Below are 21419 nucleotides of genomic sequence, written 5' to 3'. Positions count from 1 at the left end.
TCTACTACCTCAAGTACCATCATACTATTAGACAGTCTGGACAGGAAAATAATTCATGTTCCTGAATATAGAGATAGGCAGTCCATAAGACAATGACAGTCCTCATTGCTTTTGAGATTTCTAGCCCCCCTTTCTGCAGCCCCCCCCCATCCCCTTCCAGGCCTACCTCAATCCTTGGTAGTTCAGCAGGGGATTGATAGGGCATAATCGATGTACATTTGCTCCTGCCCATGACTGCATCCAGTATGGCTGCTGTGACCTTTCACACTAGTCTTGTGTATCTTAAGACTTGGGTGAAAGGTCACAATCGCCATGTTGGGCACAACATGGGCCATGAGTAGGAATGAATGGACATTGCTCCTGCTCCTCCCCTTGTCCACAAGGAATTTAAGTAATCCCAAGGTAGTGGTGGGGAGTCCCACTTGGAGGGAGGTGGTTGGAAGGGGTAGCCACAGGGAAGGGGGACACAAAAGGCAGCAGATCTGCAATGCAAGTACAGTAGAACAAATAGAGGATCAACAGATGCAGAAAGTAATAGAAAGAACTTTAATTCAAATCGTTTCCAATGGAAGTAAAACCCAGATGTCTCGATCCATCCTCCTTTTTCTGGAGTCGTATGATAACCCAATATACCTTTTCTTTGTTGTTTTATTTAGTACAGCAACGAGGAATAATCCCCCGAAGAAGATCCATGAGGATTGAAACGCTCTGAGGAAGGTCGAGCATTGGTGTTTGATATAAGGCCACATTGGATTTGGCATTCTGCCATTTAAGATAAGTGTTGCTGCTTTCACACTTGTTAGTTTGATGGTTAGAAGTTAAATACATGTTCCATGCCATCTCTATAGTAGATTTATTTAAGGGAAGGGAAAAAGGTTTTGATATAGATGATTGAAAAGCACTATCCACTCAGGTGGTAGACTTGAAATAACATCCAGGTTATAAGAGGTCTTATGACCTGAATTATCATGGTCTTGCGATACATCAGCCTCCTAGCTGATAATTGTTCTGGGTGAGATTAATATGTGGGTGTTTTATGAAGGTTGGAAAAAAAATTTGAGTTGTCAGTTTTTGAATGAGGTTTGAGTTATTAGCATTGGTTTGCAATTAAAGTATAATAGAGGTATTGTGATTGTCCATTAACCCCTGTTTTTGCACCTAATTTGTAGTTTAGGGTGTATTCAGTTGTGAAAACCAAAGTTTTCTGAGTTGTAGGTAACCCTATATACGTGTTAGGGAGCAGCTGTAAATCCTCATGTGGAAATATTTTCGCTAAATGTACTACCTGAAAGGCTTTGCTTAACACTAGACTACAGGAAGCAGGTGAAAGCTAAGCTCTCCATCCAGGCCTTTAATGGAAGATGTAACTAACTTGCTAGTCATACATAAACTACACACAAGGAGTGAAACCGGCAGGTCATGTTTATCCACTCCTACTCTAGCTAAGATAATATTTAAGAACCTTTCTGTCCTCATGTGCAACTTCCTTTAAATTAGTCCCCTTATTTTCTTACTTCTGTTACTCTTTAGGAGTGGGGACATAGGCAACAGAACACTCTTTTTTTATTTTAATTTTTTATTTGGGGGGGGCCCAAGAGCTTCACCTTAGACCCTGCCCAAGTTCTGCCCCAGACCCCACCACCATAATTCTAACTATAATGCTAGGTTTTCTAGCCTCCTCCCAGATGCTCTCTTCTGAATGCTTTTCTCAACAGCCCCCTATGTTCTCCAGCGGCCCCCCCTCCCTGATGCCGGATGTTCTCTTAGGCTTCCATCTCCAGCCCTCTAATGCTCCCCATCCTCCTCCCCTCCAACGCCCCAGCCCAACTGACCTTAATCAGGCTGGAGGGACCTGAAGAGAAGTCCCATGTTAACCGCTGTAGCAGCGGTGGAGGCCCTGGGCAGCACAGTGGCAGCTGACAGCAGGTGGCTTTGAAAGAGGATCTCCAGCTTGGGGGCAGTCTGGTTGCGGCAGCGGCGCAGGTGGTGTCAGTGATCCTGTGCAGAAGGAGGTGGACAGACACAGCACAGAAGACGGTAGGAAGTTATAAACCATATAACTTCCTACTGCCAATTTCTTGGGGTGCCATGACCCTTGAGGCCCCTCTGTTCTGATGTCTGAGTGAGGAGAGGCCTAGTGGTTAGAGCCCTGAGGTTGCGGGTTCAATCCTAGAGCTGCTCCTTGTGATCCCTGGCAAGTCACTCAACCCTCAATTGCCCCAAGTATTACCGTGTTTCCCCCAAAATGACAGTGTCTTATATTCATTTGGGCAGAGGAGCAGCACTCACAGGCAGCTTCGCAGCTTTCTCAAGGGGACCTTCTGTGTACTGATAATATCATCAGTAACGCGGCACACGGAAGGCTCCAGCGAGGCCACAAAGCAGCCTGAGTGTGCTGTTGGCCCGACATTCCTATGCAGTAAGGTATGTATGGTTGTGGTTGGCGGGGATCGGTTGGGAGGGAAGGATGGAGGATAAGCAGGGGTTTGGCTGGGGGCGGGTCAGGGGGAAGTGCAGTTGCCTACCCCTAGGGCTTAATTTGGGGGGTAGGGCTTATATTAAGACCTATCCCAAAAATCATGCTAGGGTTTATTTTCAGGGTAGGTCTTTTTTTTTAGGGAAATATGGTATAGTTAGATTTTGAGCCCACTGGGACAGATAGAGAAACTAAACCACTTTGATATCATCAGAGGAAAGGAAGTATATCAAATAAAGAATAACCATAACCATCTTACCTATATAAATATTCCATCTTTGCTTATACCCTATGATGTCTTAAAATATTCTATCATGCAGTTTGTTGACAACTGTTCAAAGTTGTTAAAAACGCAAGCAGTCTGTGACATATTGCAGGTAGACCTTAGGAAACTGGAAGACTAAGCATCCAAATGGCAGAAGTAATTTTTAATGTGGACAAATGCAAAATGAAGAATAACCCAAATCATAGTTACCAGATGCTAGGGTCCAGCACCCAAGAAAAAGATCTGGGTGTCATTGTAGACAATACGCTGAAACCTTCCACCCAATGTGTGGCCGCAGCAAAAAAAGCAAACAAGATGCTAGGAATTATTAGAAAAGGGATGGTAAACAAAACTACGAATGTTATAATGCCTCTATCGCTCCATGGTGCAACCTCACCTTGAGTACTATGTTCAGTTCTGATTGCCTTGTATCAAAAAAGATATAGCAGAACTAGAAAAGATTCAAAGAAGAGCGACCCAAGATGATTAAGGGGATGACATTCCTCCTGTATGAGGAAAGACTAAAGAGATTAGGGCTCTTCAGCTTGGAAAAGAGACGGCTGAGGGGAGATTGAAGTCTACAAAATTGTGAGTAGTGTAGAATGAAAATGAATACAAGTGGATCGATTGTTTACTCCATCAAAAATTACAAAGACTAGGGAACACTTGAAGTTACAGGGAGATCCTTTTAAAACCAATAGGAGGAAATATTTCACTCGGAGAAAAGTTAAGTTCTGGAACGCATTGCCAGAGGCTGTGGTAAGAGCAGTTAACGTAGCTAGTTTAAAAAAGGTTTGGACAAGTTCCTGGAGGAAATGTCTATAGTCTCTTATTGAGAAAGACATGAAGGAAGCTATTCATTTGTGTGATGTGTGACATTTACAAATATACTCAAAGACTGAGATCAGTATCATTGAATGTTGCTACTATTTGGGTTTCTGACATGGATTGGCCACTGTGGCAACAGGATACTAGGTTAGATGGACCACTGGTCTGACCCACTATTGCTATTCTATTGCTATTCTTATTTGAACTAATAGGATGTTCTTGCTTTGCAGCTACATAATAAAAGTCACAAATATTAAATAATCAAATTTAGAAGCTTTATATGCATACCTTATACTGCAGTTCTTAGTAAAATATTTTTTAAAAGTAACAAGCCCATAATGAATTTAGGAGATTGCAGTGGGTATGTCACTATAGCAACAGATTGCAATATTATTCTTTTAAAGGGGCATGAGCACAAGGAAACCTGTTAGAAGAATCATGAGCCGTGAATTTTAAGGATGCCACAAGGGTATTTTATGCCTTGCTAAGCAGGCACTCTTGTCGTCAATACATCTGCTGTGACAGATGGTGGAGAAGGCATGGAGCACCAAGTCTGCAGAGATATACACAGGCGCCCAGCACCCTGCATGGGAGGTGTTAGTATTATAAAGGAAAGAGAATAAAAGCACAACAGAGAAAGTAGACAAAAGGGATCCGCTAGTAGAGGGAGTAAGGAAAAATGGGAGAGGGGGAAAAGTAAAGGAAAACAATTACATACCCAGCTTTCTTTGTAATGGAAGCTGCTTTGCAAGTGTTTGGAAAGTCTCTCTGTAGGTAATATACTTTAAATAGACTTCTTTCTCTGAACAATAAGAAGCTTTAAAAAAATCCATCCATAGCACACTTCCAGAGCTATTCATTTGTGTGATGTGTGACATTTACAAATATACTCGAAGACTGTGCAAACAATACACTGAATACCAGTCTTGGAAATCAAATTGTTAGGGAAAGCCATTTTTAATTTTTATTTATGCAATTTTATAATTACAACCAAGTAAACCTTATACATAGATAGAACTTTCAAAATAAAAATAAGTTGCTACTTTTTACTTCTTTTTCCTCTCATGTTACTCATGTACTTTTATACCCCAAAACAATAAAAAAAAATTAATGGGGAAAAAGAAGAAATGCAAAAGAAAAGAAAGATGAAGCAATAAAATCCAAAGGAAAATAGCGCAAAAGAACCACAATATAGGATCTCAAAAATTAACCCCACCCCCTCCCTTTTCCAAAACCACACAAAAGGTTTTTAGCATTAGCCAGCGCAATGAATGCTCTGCGCTGCTCTGACGCTCATAGAGTTCCTGGGAGTGTCAGAGCAGCGCAGAGCTTTCAGTGCACCAGCTGCCGCTAAAAACTCTTGCGTGGTTTTGGAAAGGGGAGGGGGTAAATAGCAGAAATCTAAAAGTGAAAAAAAAGACAGATGCTCAAGAAGAATCTAATCTAATATAGGATTTGTGGATTGCTCCTTTCCCCAACCATTTTTTTTCTTTTATAAATAATTGTCTTCCTTTTGTATCCAGTGTAGTCTCCCTCAGTACAGTATACCCCCACGAATATGCAGTTCATAATTCGGTCTCGGTCATTCGTGGTATTTTCTGACCGCCTCTTCTGGTCTGAAAATATCACGAATGACTGACCAATGGGAAAGCTCTCTTACTAGTTCCACAAACCCAGTCTTCACTTTCCCAACCTGTGGTTTTCCTCACTTCAGCATTCGCCTGGGGGCTCGTAAGGGGCCGGTGCACAAGAGCTCGGGCAGTCTGACTGCAGTGAACACCGGGACAGGAGGAGGCGGGAGAGTGCCGATTACAGTACTCTTATGATATTCGTGGTTTTTCAACATTTGCAATCACTCTGCAAACGTAACCCCAACGAATTTCAGGGGAGTACTGTATTTTAAATTTGTCTGTGTTAGCTTCCCTTTAAGTATATTTTTAACTATATATTTTGTGAACTGCTTCGGCTGTACATTAAGTGATATATCGAATCAAAACTTGAAACGATGCCTATATAGGTTCAAGAAGAAGAAATCATACAAGTTAATACTCCTGAGACTCGGGATAATACTTTCGGTGAGAGGTTCATTAAGGGGTACATGGTCAGTTTTTACAAAACTGCAGTACAAATTGGTCTTAGTATGCACTTACATTGGGTCTTTCTAAAGCACTAAGACCTTTTCTACTGACGCCATTAAAAAAAAAACTAATTTTCTATTTTTCTCCTATTAATGGCTGAGCACTAAGGCCCCCTTTAACAAAGATGTGGTTGCAATGCTGCCCTGGTAAATACACCAAGGCCCCTAGGCTCTTACTTTGGGTTCTGCATCCCCTACCTTCTATGTCATGTCTGTTTGTCCAAGTTAGATGGTAAGCTCTTCTGAGAAGGGACCGTCTACAAATGTCAAAATGTACAGCATGTGTATGCCTTTCAGCGCTATATAAGTGATAAGTAGTAGTAAGATTTGAATGGGCTTCAATGCATTTACCGCGGCTTTGTTTAAGGGGCCCTAATGTTGCCATTAACGCACGTCCATTTTAAAAATTACTGCAGCTGCATTTACCTCCACCTAATTTGTAGGCATGTTTTCTAGGTTTGTACGTTAACCATTAGCATACTGTAATGTGGAGACAATAATTGGTTAGAGCAGGAATGTCCACTCTCTGTCCCAGACTTGCCCCCTCAAAAATTAACTCCTCCCAAATATTTACTGTGCGGTTTGCGTGCAGCAATGCAAAAACTAACGTGTGATGCTTTAGCGTGTCCCACATAAGGTAGCTTAGTAAAATGATATTTAGTGAATGATATTTAACTATATGCTGACATGACACCTAAAAAAAAAAAAAAGCCCCCAGTTGTATCATTGTAGCAGGACTACATCAAAGGCTGGGTGGGCAGTGCAGCCACACAGGGTGCAAGGGAAGTGGGGACACAAATTGTTTCCCATCCATTGTTTCCTCTGTTTGGCCATGGCACAGTGGGTAGGATGGGAAGGGGCACAGGGCATGTGTCCCACAGGGTTAGGGTTACCAGATTTTACATATGTAAATTGTAAAATCCAGATCCATAGGCCCGCCCAATTCCACCTATCTTCCCCCTTAATGCCCACGCCACATCAAAGCCTCGCCTCTAGCCCCACCTCCTCAGGCTGCTTGTTGGTCAGGAGGGCATGCACGGATGCCCCTCCTGACGCAATCTGCTTTTCAAATTGCCGAGTTTTGAAAAGCTGTCTGGATACCCGGACTTGCTCTCTAAAAAGAGGACATGCTCAGGTAAATCTAGATGTGCGATTCTGTCTCTGTTCAGTCCTGCACCTAGATCTCAGTATCGGGAATTTGCTTCTTTTGGGTTTCCTTCAATACATCAGGAAACACACAAACTTTCACATTAAGAAACAACTGCTGATATCAAAAAATACAGTTTCAATGCCACGTCTCTATCCACTGCTGGTGTGAAAGTCGCCAAATGAGAAGTCAGAGCTCACAGGAAAGATTAGCTTCCATGCACTGGCTGCCCATTCAAAAACACTGCACCTTCAAGGCCCTGGTCCTCGCTTTCAAAACCTTCCATGAAACAATTCCGTACTACATGAAAACTAAACTACAAATCTATTTCCCAAAGCGACCACTGAGGTCCCAAGGAGAAAATGTCTGACCATACCTCCTGGCCACTCCCTCAAAACTGAAACAGCCCGCAAACACTTCTACTCACATTTCATACCCAAACTTTGGCACACCCTCCCTCCATTTGTCAGATCACTAGATGGACTCTGGAACTTCAGGAAGGCCGTGAAAACTTCCTCTTTACTAACCCAGTGCCTTAAAGTCATTCACCCAGAAATGCCATTCGGTCAACACACCTACACCACCTAATCTCACCAGATGCTACTTAGTGCATATGTTTATTGTCATGTCCCACTCTTCTGTCATGCACATGAGTTCTTCACCCCCTAAACTGTACAAATCCTTCGGGTTTTTGCAGCCCAAATGCATGACCTTGCATTTCTTAGCATTAAATTTTAGCTGCCAAATTTCAGACCATTCTTCAAGCTTTGCCAGGTCTTTCATCAGAACAGTCTTTTTCTCATACAATATTGTGGAGTTTTTTGTTGTTTTTTTTTTTTACTGTTCTGTGTTTCCTGACTGTTAAAAGCAAGCTAGTGATATGAGCTGGGCTTCTGCTTCTTACATGCCCATCTATGGCTCAATACTTTCATAGCTTTCTCGGCAGTGACACATCTTACTACACACCACAGCCCATCAACCAGGCAAAAATTGTTGCGTATATAATTTTTCACCACCATCTTTGAGACCTCTGATGAAGATGTTATTCATTTAGGGTGAAAAACATTGCCTGCATCTTGTACATTGCTCTGCATTTTCGTCTTCTGTTTTAGTTCTACTGTTTCTTTACTGCGGACTTGATGGGTTTTGTTTTTTGTCCCCCATCTGTAGCTATGCCATTGGCTCAGAGACTTAACCTTTAGTCTACTCTAGGCTACATAAATGCAGCATCTGAAACCTGGGGCTGGATCTAAGGCACAGGGCCAAACAGAAAAGGGCAAAGAGCTTGCAAGTCAGTTTGTTTTCTCAGTTTAGGGGTGGTGCATCTTTGGTCCAAGAGCATGCAGGTGCTAGACACAATACAAATGACTCCTTCCTGGGCAGGATCAAGAATCTTGCTCAATATTGGGGGTGCTCAGCACTTGCACCCATAGGGCTGGCTCCTGTGCTTCAAAGGGGTAATTCTACAAGTGGGTGCTTCCTTTTAGGCATCTTGATACCATGTAGTGAGGGCTTATTCTATAACAGCAACTGAGTTCCCAGACTTCATTGTAGAATACTAGAGTAACTTGGTATCGGCTATCTAGACACCTGCATAGAAACCAGCCATAGACCTGATATAACTATAGGCACGTAAATGTGACAAGGGAGCGAGTAACTTACCAATATTCAGTAAGTGATGTGCATAAGAATCAGAATTACCCATGTCTAGGGTTACCAGATTTTACGATCATAAAATCTGGACCATGGCCCTGCCCCCAACCTCTTATGCTCGGAGCCGCATCGGGAGGAAAACTGTGCATGCGCAGAGGTGACGCAATGATGTCACACACATGTACGCATGCATGTGACATCAACCGCATTGCATCCGCGCATGTGCAGATGCCCTCCCGATGCAGTCCCGAACCTGGAAGCTTTTTGAAACTCGGACAAAGTGCCGGGTTTTGAAAAGCCGCCTGGATGCCCAAACAGTCCTCTAAAAAGAGAACATGTCTGGATAAATCTGGATGTCTGGCAACTCTACCCATGCTTGGCTCATGTGAACACTCCCCTTATATTTATCTACTATGCCACGTACATGTTCCCTTACAGAATAACACCCAGGTGTTTTGTTACCACTCATGCACTTTTCTACACTTAACCTCAAAAGTGACAGTATTCTGTACATTTATGTGAGCAAGTGGAATGTAAATGTAGGAAACAAAAAAACCAACAGAGTAGAAACGACTTCTGCAGAAATCCACAGGGGCACCACAAAGCAGAGCCGACAGAGAACAGAGTCAAGACGACAGGATCATTATTGGTTGACCTGACAATCTTGTTTTGGCAAAATGCCTGCATCAGGTAATAAGGAAAGTAACTACTTTCTCTTTGTCCTTGAGAGCAGCGTCTGTAGGGACATCTCCTGTATCAACATTTCTTTAGCAGCCAGATAACTATCGTCATGAGTGCTGCACTGGAATTTGATTCAGAGAGCTTATTAGTAAGGCTTTTTCTGTTATATCTGCTCTTAGATAAGCTAATGGCTCCTGATGCAGGCATTGTGCTGAAACACAGCCATGTTGGTCATCTAATAAAGATCCTGCCATCTTGACTCATGATCATGTCTCTGTTCTTTGCCATCTCCATTTTGTGTTGCTCCCGTGTAAATGTAGGCACCCAATTATAGAACTGCTCTTCAAGAGTGTAATATCCAGCATCTTTTGAAAGGGAAAATATTTCATAGAAAACTAATTAAACTAAACCTTAAGTTTACATACCGCATCCTCTCCATAGAGATGGAGCTCAGCACGGTTTACAGGAACTTTAATATAAAGAAGTAAAAACATAATAAGAATTAGTGATTATAAAGAGGGTAGCGAGAGTTACATTTTTGAGAATAGCCAAGTTTTCAGTTGCTTTTAGAATAATTGGAAGGAGCCAGGGTTCCGCAGCAGGGCAGGAAGGCTATTCCAAAGCTCGGTGATTTTAAAGAAGATTTTCCAGCATAGATAACACCTATTAGCAAGGGGAAAGATAGTTTAAGATTTTGGATGGATCTGGTAGTGTCAGGTCTCATAGAATTCCAAGATAGTGGAATTAGAGGAGGAAGAATGCCATGTAAGATCTTGAATGTTAGGCAGGCATACTTAAAGTGAACCCTAGAAATTACTGGATAATACTGTGGGACTTTGCCTGAATCTTACATCGAGACATATAGCCATCAATATGGGCTACCGTTAACACAGGATATTTTTGCATTAATCCATGCTCTTTTAGCACAGGTCTTGTTTTATGCAATGAGGCCTAGTTACTAGTAATCTAGGTTAACAATACAATAACATGTGCTAACTAATCCCACAAATTTTGATAAGTAAATATCCCATAGCCATTTCTGCAGCAGGTTTTGTCACTACTTTTGCATGATCCTTACATTGGGCCCTTGGAGTGCTACACATATAAGAAATTATATGGTGTTCTATTTTCATTTTATTGATGTATTTTATTGTAGACTGCTTTGCATTGTGCTGCAACAAGAGGTATATCAAGTTTAATAAACGATAATCAAATGATTAATCTAAATGGAGCATTCATCAGGACATATTAGTAAAAGCATTATCCTCTTTTGCTCAGCCTACCAGTTTCTGGATCACACTGGTGTTCGCAGGGATCAAGAAGCCTCCGGGCACATAGGTCCATCATCCAGGGCCCGCTGGAATTCTGCTGAGAAAAGAGCACCACCTGAGCAGGGTTCAGCCAATCACTTGCATCCAGCTGACTGCCCTCCAGTAAGATAAAGCGACTTCCTGAAAGATGGCAGAATAAGTGTCAGAGGAATCCTGGCTGTGGTTGGAAGGGTCCTTTTTTACAATAAATTACAATATTGCAGTGTCAGTGTTCACCTGCTCAATCCAGACAGTTGCAATCATGCCAACTTAATCCATTCTGGCTAGGAAATTCAATTCAATAAGGGGCTCATAATAATAATAATAATTAAAAAAAACATCCAAAAAGCCAGATCGTCCACGTATCGATAATCAAAGCTGGTTTTAGATGTATCTAAAACCAGCTTAGGCTTGTCTCCTGCATCTAAATGCCTAGATCAAAAAGAGGCATTTATGGAGGAGGGGATAGGGCGGGAAGTGGGCCAATCTGGACTTAGTTGTACGCAAGTATAACCAAAAACTTGAGCAGGTTGCCCAGTCGGAACTTATGCGTTTGACTTAAACCACGCCAAAACAGGTATAAGTTCCGAATAAGGGCCGCTGAGGAGCTCCAGTGGATGACGTTGAGGGGTGGGCTTCAATAACACACAAATTTTGAAGCAGGGAGACACATCCTTGGTCTAAAAAACTCCATAGAGCAACTGTCTAATCAGAGCATATAATCTTATAAATTGCAATTCTTATGAAAAATATAAAATGCAATTCTCAATAATATTTCAGGACAGATGCCCAAAAGGTAATGACAACTTAGTGCTGGACTTCTGTTGAAGCAGAAAAAAATTGCCAAAACAAAGCTGACGCTTAGTATTGAAAAGCAGTTAAACCATAACCGCAGCGTCTTCTTAAATGTCCATTTCCAACAGGACCCCCTGTTTCGCTATGCGCTTCTTGAGGGAAATTGTGCATGATCCTGAGATCCTTGCACAAATAAATTAGTTCACAAGCTATTAACAATCAACTATTAGCCTTAAAGGGCTCTAATGCAGATTTACATGCATATCTGGCTGAGTGCAATTCTGTAAAGATCCACGCCTAATCCAAAAGGGGGCAAGGCTATGGGAAGGGCATGGGTGGGGCAGGGACATTCCAAAGAATTACCCTAGTGTTATTGAATTTGGGGGCTGCATGCCAAAGTTTCACACCAGGATTTTCACTAGGTTTCAGTTGGTCTAAGTCCTCACCAGTAGCATGCGGTGAGGGCTTTCAAGGGATTCAGTGCCAGAACTCTTTTGTGTTTGATGTGTGGTCTGAACAGACGGTCCCGACTTCTCATCTGGATGGCAGAAAGACTGTAACCCCTGAAGCAGCAGTGCGAAATGGAGATTCCCCCATCACTGGCTGCGGTGTCTGGAGGGTGGAGTACCGAGTGAAGTGCTCTGTGGACTACTCAGACCATTTTTGCAGTTAAGTTTCTCTTGTCTTTTTCTGCTTTTGGATTTTTTTTTTTTTAGTTGGTGACTTTGTTATTATACAGATCTTGGTCACTGAGCACCAATTTTTCTGGCACCTAACTTTCAACACCATTTATTGAATGGCCCTAAATGCTGTGTATCCTATTTTATATCTCTGGGCTACATGGCACGTAGCATATGCTAATATTCATTAGCATGTGCAAAGCTAATAAAAGGGCCCCATATTATCAGGCATATCAAAACATGACAACCATGTGTTGGAATTGACGTTTTACTTTACTACTGACTTTGTCATTTTGTGAACACAATCACAGTGCAAGACACTAGTAAGATAATAAGCAAACATTTTCCCAACAGGCATATAGGCCTTTAACAACTCCTATACATGAAATTGGATAAGCAGCTGGCTAAGACAGGTCTGCAACTATGGGCATGTCTTCATCCTATTAAGGTTTGTTGGCACAATGCAACATCCTAGCTAGACCTTTTTGCACTCGGACTCATTATACTACTCTGGAAAAAAATGTGATATAGATATTTAATCTGGAAAAGACATTTCTATCTAAGCATTTGAGAGCTGCAAAATAGCTTTAAAATACAGCACATATTTGCTGCGATACCATGGAAACAGAGCAAGTTTTGCAAAGGACACATTAGAGGGTAATGTCTCAGATTGGAGCCTGTGAGGTCATTTCATGCTTATAAAAGATAGGCAGTACAATTCAAGCAACTCCTCCAATGCACTGTGCCAAGGGAAAGGATGAAATAAACGTCTCAGAACCCTTCGTATTCAAAGCTTCTCCGTACAGATGAAAGTGACTTTGTAACGGCAGAGGCCTTTTGGATGGCAAAGCCGTGCTTGGTTAAGGGCTTCTACTGTGTACCATGTGTACCAAAAGTATTATTTAAAACCATTTTTTTCCTCTTTGATCATACCATCATCTAGTTGTCTTTTAATACTGAGGGATGAATTGCGATAGAATAATTACACATTTTTGTGGGCAAACTTATGTTCCACTTGTAAGTATGAGAGAATGAACACTGAATGTTTAGGACATAGTAATGCATTCAATAAGGTGTGGAGTCCATTGACTACATATATAGGATCACATTAGCTGACATCTTGTACATCCAGGGTGGGAGGGAGGGTAGGATAGTAATATTGTGTATGATAATTATCGTTTCTATAAACTATATACAGTACAAGTATATATTTCTAATGATTTGTTTCAAAATGTTTGTATGTGTAAATTGCTTTTTCTGATTTGCTCTTGATAATTCATTGTAGTGCACTGTTATCATTTAAAAATCAATAAAGAATTAAAAATAAATACTGAGGGAAATACGTCCAAGCCTCAGTCCCTTTTGGGTAAGGTATTTACTGGCACTTCTTCATTTTTACTTTAAAAAAATATATATATATATTTATATTCCACCAATCACATTGTTCTCAGTGGATTACATGTAGGGTTTGATATTCAGCCAACAGCGATCAGTGTTCTGCTGACTGCCCGAGGTGCTAACCCTAGAAATTCAATATCAGGCCATGTCTGGCCATCAGCATTGAATTTCTGGATTTCCAGAGCTGGCTTTAATACAGCTGGTTAATATAGCCAGTTAAATTCTGAATATAAGCATTTAACCATCCAAGTGCCAACTCTGCCGTGGAATGCCCCCAGAAGAGGCCAGTTTTGAGTTCAGCACTAACCTGTTATTTTCAGTGGTGCTAACTCATTTTGTGCTGCTGAAAATGATCAGTTAGCCCCAAACACATGATTTAACCAGCCTGGAGCTGTTTCTTACCAGCTAAATCACATTGTATATTGACTTCAGAGAGTATATAAAATCATCACATATAATAATTAAAGCATAATTAGGACCATTCTATAAGATAAGCCAAAAGTTAGGCACTAATAACATGCACAAATTTATAAAGTAACACTTGTGTGGTCTGGCACCAATAATTGGCAATTGCTCTATGTGCTTAAGTTCTATTCCAGGGGTGCCCACACTTTATGGGCTTGCGAGCTACTTTTATAATGACTAAGTCAAAATGATCTACCAACAATAAAATTAAAATAAAACACAAAGCACACTGAAAGGCAGAGAAAATGTTAATTATTCATATTCCGGGTTTTTTCAAAGAGGTCACGGCAGATGACTCTATGCAATGTCACCTCAGTAACAAAATACAAAAATAGACAAATACACCCCCTCCCTTTTTACTAAACCACAATAGTAGGTTTTAGCACAGGGAGTTATACTGAATGCCTCGTGCTGCTCTCAATGCTCATAGGCTCCCTGCGCTAAAAAACGCTATTCCAGTTTAGTAAAAGGGAGCCATAGTGCAAAATATAGACAGCAGAAATAAATTCTCAAAACCGACACATTTTGATCACTAAATTGAAAATAAAATCATTTTTTCTACCTTTGCTGTTTGGTGATTTCATGAGTCTCTGGTTGCACTTTCTTCTTCTGACTGTGCATCCAATCTTTCTTCCTTTCTTTCAGCCTCCTGTATGTTTCCTCTCCTCCAGACCTCATTCTCTCCCCCAACTTTTTCTTTCTGTCTCCTTGTTCCCCTTCTTTCTGTCTCCCTGTCTGCCCCCTTTCTTTCTTTCTCCATGCCCTCCCACAAGCCACTCGGCTTGCTGCCACCGCCATCGGGGAATAGCCCCCAAGCCACCGATGTCCCAAGCTTTCCCTGCAGAAGCGTTGCGCTGACCAGCATTCCGCTCCCTGACGTCAATTCTGACGTAGGAGAGGAAGTTCCGGGCCAACAAGGCATTTCTCCTCATTCCATCCAGCCTGAGCCCCATCTCTCCTTGATCCAGCATTTCCCTTCTGTGTCTGTCAGAATTACCATTCCACCTATTTTCCAGCATCACCCTTCTTTGTGTCCATCTCACCTATATCCCTATCTCACCACTTTTTCAGAATCTTCATTTGTCTCTGTCCTTGTCTTTATCCCATGTTCACCATTTGCCCTTTCAATGTCTTTATCTCCCCCCCACACACACTTTTTCAGCATTACTTCTATGTCTCTATTTCACCTCCTCTTCATGTCCCCTCTGTATCTCTATCCTTATTCAGTAGGTCCTGCTTACTCTTTCTCTTCTTTGTGTCACTATCTCCATTTTCAGCTTTCCCCCCTTTTCCTTTGTTAATGCACCCTGTAGCCAGAATCTTTCCACCCTCCCTCCACTCTGGCCCAGCCCAGTATGAAATATTTCCTTTTTTTCCCTCCCCTCTCTCTTTCTCTTCTGCTCCCTCACCCACGAGTCCTGCATCTGGCCCTCTCCCTTCTACCTGCACCTGGCAAAACCCCCTGTTCCATGGCTCTCTTAAGCAACTCGTCAGCAGCGTGATCAAGACAAGCTGCCGACATCGAGGCCTTCCCTCTACGAATCCCGCCTTTGTGGAAAAAGGAAGTTGAAACAAGCGGGACTCGCAGAGGGTAGGCCCCGACGTCAGAAGCTTGTGTCGATCGCTGCTGCTGAGTTGCCAAAGAGAGCCGCGGAGCAGGGGGTGTGGCCGGAAGCAGGTAGAAGGGAGAGGGCTGCTGGAAGAGGTAGAAGTTCCGGAGTATGACACCGACCCGGGCCAGGATGATTTCTTTTTCAGGCTGTTGCTGCTGCCGCCACCACGCCCCCTCCCCCCCTCCGAAATGACAAAAACAGCCTAATGGGGAGAGGAAGGCTGATAGGCACGGTAGATCGGGACGGTAACACGAGTCTATCACAGAGCCCGGGATGGGCTCTGCGATCGACTCACGTTGCCTTCCTGAGCTACTGGTCGATCGCGATCGACACGTTGGGCACCCCTGTTCTATTCTATAAAATGTGTACTTAAATCCCTTAGCATGCAACTGCATGGAAAGCATTAAAGTGGGTAAAGAATGGGCATGTCATGGGAATTTCACACGCCCATTTACCCATGCCATTAAGTAAACATAAGAGATAGTGCTTATATTTTGGTGTGCCTGTAATCTATAACAGCTTAGGCATGCCTAAGAACCATTCTAGAACTGATGCTAAACATGGCTTAGTTTATGACTCTGATTTATACAGTTGCCACCACAATCAACATTCTCATGTATTTCTACTAAAAATAAATGACCAAGTCTTCCACTAATTCTATAAACTGTGCCAAAAGTTAGGCTGGGTACTGAGGCCTGGATTTGCTAAATGGTGCCCAAGTTCAGTGAAAAACACCATTTTAAACGATGTTTTTAAACTGATTTTCAAGTCGCTGGAATTATGCATTTATAGGCACTTTATGGCACTCAACGCCACTGTAGGCATGTCTAATGCCGGAAATGGCGTTAGGTACCTTAAAGTGCCTACATAGGCACAATTCACATCAAAGATAGGCACCAGACATGTAGGCCTTGAAAACTCTGTGAGTGGGTTTTTCTGATAAACGAGTACACAGTACTTTTTTTCTTGACTATATATATATATATATATATATATATATATATATATATATATATATATATATATATATATATGACTGTATCTCCCCTTTTTTTATTAGGTACATCAAGGGTTACTAGACGTCCATGAAACCCCGTACATGTCCTCTTTTTAGAGGACTGTCCGGGTTTCTGGACAGACTTTCCAGAACCAAGCAGTTTATGGAAAGCCCCAACCAGGGCCGGATTTTCCTATAGGCTAACTAGACTTCAGCCTAGGGCCTCAAGATCAAGAGGGGCCTACATTCAAATTGTTAGCAAAATTAAAATTACACTATTCTAAAAACAGTGAACACTAAAACACTGAACCGAAAATAAAGAGAAATTCTACGCTTTGGGATCGGAACCGGCTCCGGCCGCAACGGGGTGCCGACTCGGCTTCTCCCTTTCTTTTTCTCGCCCTGGGAGGAGGATCGGGGAGGGAAAGACATCAGTCCGGAAACAGCTGGGCAAAGCTCAGCCCCGCGGGGAGAGAGGCAAAACGTGGATCCGTCAGGACAGGGCGGCCCAGACTAGCATCGGGAGGGGGGAGGGTGGGGGATTTCAGTGGAAGGGGGATGGGAGGCAGGCGGGCATCGGAGGGGGGTGAGGTGAGGAAGGATGCACTGGGGGCACTATGGACATAGGAAGGGGCAATGTTGTGTGTTATGTTTGATTAGTTATTGTTACAAGTACTATATATGGTGCTGAGAATAAATGTCCAAATAAGTGTTCTTGACTTTTTTTTATTTATTATCCATGTCACATTTTTTATAAAGGTTAGTACCAATAACATGTTTCATTTAACATATTGATATATATCATAGTAATTATGTATTTTATTATCTCTCATGTAATTTACAAACTTAAAAATGGGAGGTGAAAAGGCCTCAAAAATGGAATAGCCTAGGGCCTCTTTTCATCTAAATCCAGCTCCAACAAGCTCCAGCAGCATACATCCGCACATGCTCCAGGCCCTCCAGACGCAGCTGGAGCTTCTTGGGGAATATGAGAGGAGGCTTTGTGGGGGTGGGGCTGGGGGCAGAATGGGGAAGGACTGGAGGTAGAGTTGGTTGGAGCTGGGACTTAATGGGGTGGGACCGGAGCAGATAGGGTGGGGCTACATGTCTGTGGTTTTACCACTCAAAATATGGTAACCCTATGAACATCCCTAGTAAAGACAGAATTTGCCTAAAATATGGTAACCCTATGAACATCCCTAGTAAAGACAGAATTTGCCTAAAATTGGTCAGGCTATAACAGATATAAGTCCTTAAAATAAAAAAAACATCATGTTCAGATGACCTTAGAGACTCTTCTTACCTGAGATAATAAAGTAGTACACTGAAAAAAAATGTGCCCGCAGAGAATCATGTCTGGTCATAGCTAGTTTGATATTTATAGTTTTAATACTACAGTTAAAGAAGAAACATTTGAAGAGAACAGTACAAAAGATGTGAAAAATAGAATTGATAGAAATTGCTTTACCATCAGCAATGAGGTGCTCAGGAACGTGAAGGGTTATTTTGACAATCAATGGACAGCTCATGTGGGTTGAGCAAACCATGCTGATGACACAGCTGGTGACACTGATCAAGGTGAGGGTCGTTTTGTTTACGGGACTCCGAGGTGAACCAACTGTAGATAAAACAAAGCAATATGGATTAATAAGTCCATTTCATTTTCAAACCACTGATCAAGAGCAAGATTTGTCAAGGTAAATGTCCTTCATCAATTGGTCTTATGATAATAAAGTAGATTTCAGTGAAGCCTGGGCCGTGTAGGTATAGTCTAGCTTTTTTTTTTTTTTTTAAAATCAGGATCCAGTTCATATATAACTTTGGCTGTCTTTTGCAGCAATTTCTATTTTTCAAAAAAAACATTGAATTACTGGTTTCGAAGGTAACTTTGTGAAGAGGCACCAAGCTGTAGGTTCTAAGAATGTGCACAAACGATGGTATTTGAGATATTTACAAAAGCATGTTATCACATATGAGTGTAAATGAGCTTTTTGATACTAGGCCTTATTTTATAAGTGGATGTGTAGAATCAATGGCACGGGACACACAATTACATGCAATAATTATAAAATCTTATCATTTATATGGGTTCTCTAGAAATTCAGTATAGGCATAAGTTTTACATATCTGTACCTGCAATGCAGGCCTGGATTATAACATAACATAACATTGCAGTACCTTAGGAATTCTATACGGTTTATAAAATAAAATTGAAACAGTGGCAATAAAAAGAAATGACCTAGAAATTATAAACATTTCTTAAATAAGTAGGTTTTCAATAATTTCTGGTAAGAGAACTGCTGGTAAGAGACAGCACTAACAGATCTACAAACTCTGCACTATTATTTTAATAAGTAGGCTCTTGTCTTTGTAAAATAGTAACTATGAACCAAATTCTATAAATGGTGTCCCACCGCTGTCTAGCCAGCCAATTGGGACGCATGTTTTCTGAACCAGTGATTCCCAACCCTGTCCTGGAGGAACACCAGGCCAATCGGGTTTTCAGGCTAGCCCTAATGAATATGCATGAGAGAGATTTGCATATGATGGAAGTGATAGGCATGCAAATTTGCTTCATGCATATTCATTAGGGCTAGCCTGAAAACCCAATTGGCCTGGTGTTCCTCCAGGACAAGGTTGGGCACCACTGTTCTAAACTAAACAACCCAAGGCAGCCTGCTTAGACTGTAGGCATCTGTCACGGGTGCAGAGAGGCGCCTAGGGAAGCTTAAACTCGCCCATGGCTGGACTGGGCTTGGTTTAGCCTGGAAATGGTCTTAGACGAGCTTAAGCAGCTCTAGGACTCTAGGGCTGAACTAGGCACCTAACATGTAGGCCACTGAAATGGTGGCCTACATTTCAAATAGATGCGGCCGTTAAAACTGATCGTGGCAAGGAAATCTCCCTGCTGCGATCAGCTGAACGGCTGTGGCAGGGAACCCCCAAACCTCACTGCAAACCAGCCAGCAGGAGGGATGCCCACTCCCTCCCGCTGCCATCCCCAAACCCCTCCACAGGGTCTTCAGAAGGAGGGATGCCCAATCCCTCCTGCCATAAACCTCAAAACAATCCCTGGCAGGAGGGATGCCCACTCCCTCCTGCCAGTACCCTCAAACATCCTCGGCAGGAGGGATACCCACTCCCTCCTGCCGGCATCCCCACCCCCCCACAACATCCACTACAAGAAGGAGGCCCACTCCTTCCTGCCAGTGCCCCCTCTGAACACATGACCCCCTTGTAATAAACATAGATATAGACAGATAACCAGCCAAATAGATACCCAGATATATAGCCTGATAGCTAGCCATCCAGATAGATAGATAGCCAGATAGGTAGATAAATACCCAGCCAGATATATATACAGAAAGCCAGATAGCCAGACAGACAACTGAGGGCGAATAAAAAATTAAAGGCAATTGTTAAATTATGTAATAACCGGAATAGAATTAGCCTTTCGGATTACATTGCCTTTTGGATAGTTCATCCACGCACAGTGCAGCTCTTGGTCTTTGTTTATTTAAGATTTGATATACCACTCCTGCATTTTACTGACTTAAGTGGTTTACAAAGTGTGGTCATGTGGCAGCCATGAGGTCAGAAACATGGACGTTCCATTGCAAGATTGCACCATCGAAGAACAATGTGCAGTAGTGCGCTTTCTTTGGGCAGAGGGAGTGAAACCTGTGGAAATTCACCATCGGATATTGACTCAGTATAGACATAGCACCATGAATCAACGAAAGGTTTATGAGTGGTAAAAAGGTTTAAAGCAGGAAGAACAGGTGTAACCAATGAAGGTCATTGTGGTTGCCCATTAACACTGCGCACACAAGAGCACAATGACATGGCAGATGCCTTGATTAGAGAAGAACAACAGATAACGGTGTCTCAATTGGCTGCAAATTTGGATATCAGCTAGGAATCTGCATTTGCCATAATGCATGATAGCTTGGAATACAGGAAAGTCTGAGCAAGATGCGTTCCCCAACAGCTTATTGATCTGCACAAGCAACAGCGTGTGGAGGTTGTGACCCAGTTCCCGAGACGGTATGAAGAAGATCCGAGTATTCCTGAGAGAATTGTCACCGGCAAAGAGACGTGACTACATCACTGCGACCCAGAGAGCAAAAGACAAAGCATGATGAAGTAAAGGAAGCGATGTTCCCTGGCTTTGGGAGCAACTAAAAAACTTCTTCTCTGTAGGACTGTAGAAGCTAGTTGAACGATATAACAAATGTCGTCTTGCATGGGGACTATGTGTAAAAATAATGTGTTCAGTTGCTCAATTACAGCCATTAAATGTAGTTTACTTTTTGATTTACCCTCATATATAGCCGGATAGACTGCCAGATAGATAGATAGCCAGATATGAGCATCAGAGCTGTTACCACTGTGGCTGGTGCTAAAAACCACGCTGTTATGCCTATGGCCAGGGGGTAACTGAAACTCAGCATACTACATGACATGTCTCCTCAAGCCTGCTTATCTGCTATCCTGACCTCAGTGACCTGGGTGTTGCCAAAATAAAGAACAAATGGACAGTAAAACCAGGTTGACCAGGTGTCCGAGTGAAGAAAGCTGGTTTCTGCAACAAGCCTGCTTATCTCCTATCCTGACCTCCTGACCTCAGTGACCTGGGTGTTGCCAAAACAAAGAACAGAAGAAAAGGACCGGGTGTGCCTGAGTCGTAGTGAAGGACGCTGGTTACTGCAGGATCAGCTTGTATAACTATGAACTCAGCAGTTTTCACCCTATATAAGAACGGGACTTTTCCCCCAACATTAGAATCCACTTCGTTGCAACCACGGGACTGTCTCCCCTGGTCCACTCACCTATCAATTGCAGGGATTCCCAATTGTGAAGGATGATACTGCCTGGGATCACGGTGAAGCTATTCTATTTTTATATTCATCTATATATATAAATATAATAAAGGGTTATTGTCTATGCTTTTATATTGTCTGTGTGCTTTTC

General features: G+C 42.3%; 1 protein-coding gene across 1 annotated transcript in view; it reads right to left on the bottom strand.

The window, feature by feature from the left end:
• ASTN1 (astrotactin 1) overlaps positions 1-21419 on the bottom strand; it is a 463118-nt gene that overhangs the window by 302478 nt on the left and 139221 nt on the right. Inside the window, exons 6-7 of the mRNA XM_033915539.1 lie at positions 17914-18063; positions 10471-10638 (exon numbers count right to left, since the gene is read on the bottom strand). Of these exons, the coding sequence (XP_033771430.1) occupies positions 10471-10638; positions 17914-18063 (318 nt within the window). The remainder of the gene's footprint in view (positions 1-10470; positions 10639-17913; positions 18064-21419) is intronic.

Source organism: Geotrypetes seraphini, chromosome 12 (genome assembly GCF_902459505.1).
Source record: "Geotrypetes seraphini chromosome 12, aGeoSer1.1, whole genome shotgun sequence".
Lineage (NCBI taxonomy): Eukaryota > Metazoa > Chordata > Amphibia > Gymnophiona > Dermophiidae > Geotrypetes > Geotrypetes seraphini.
Note: the sequence above shows the minus strand (reverse complement) of the source record. Positions and strands in the feature narration are given on the sequence as shown.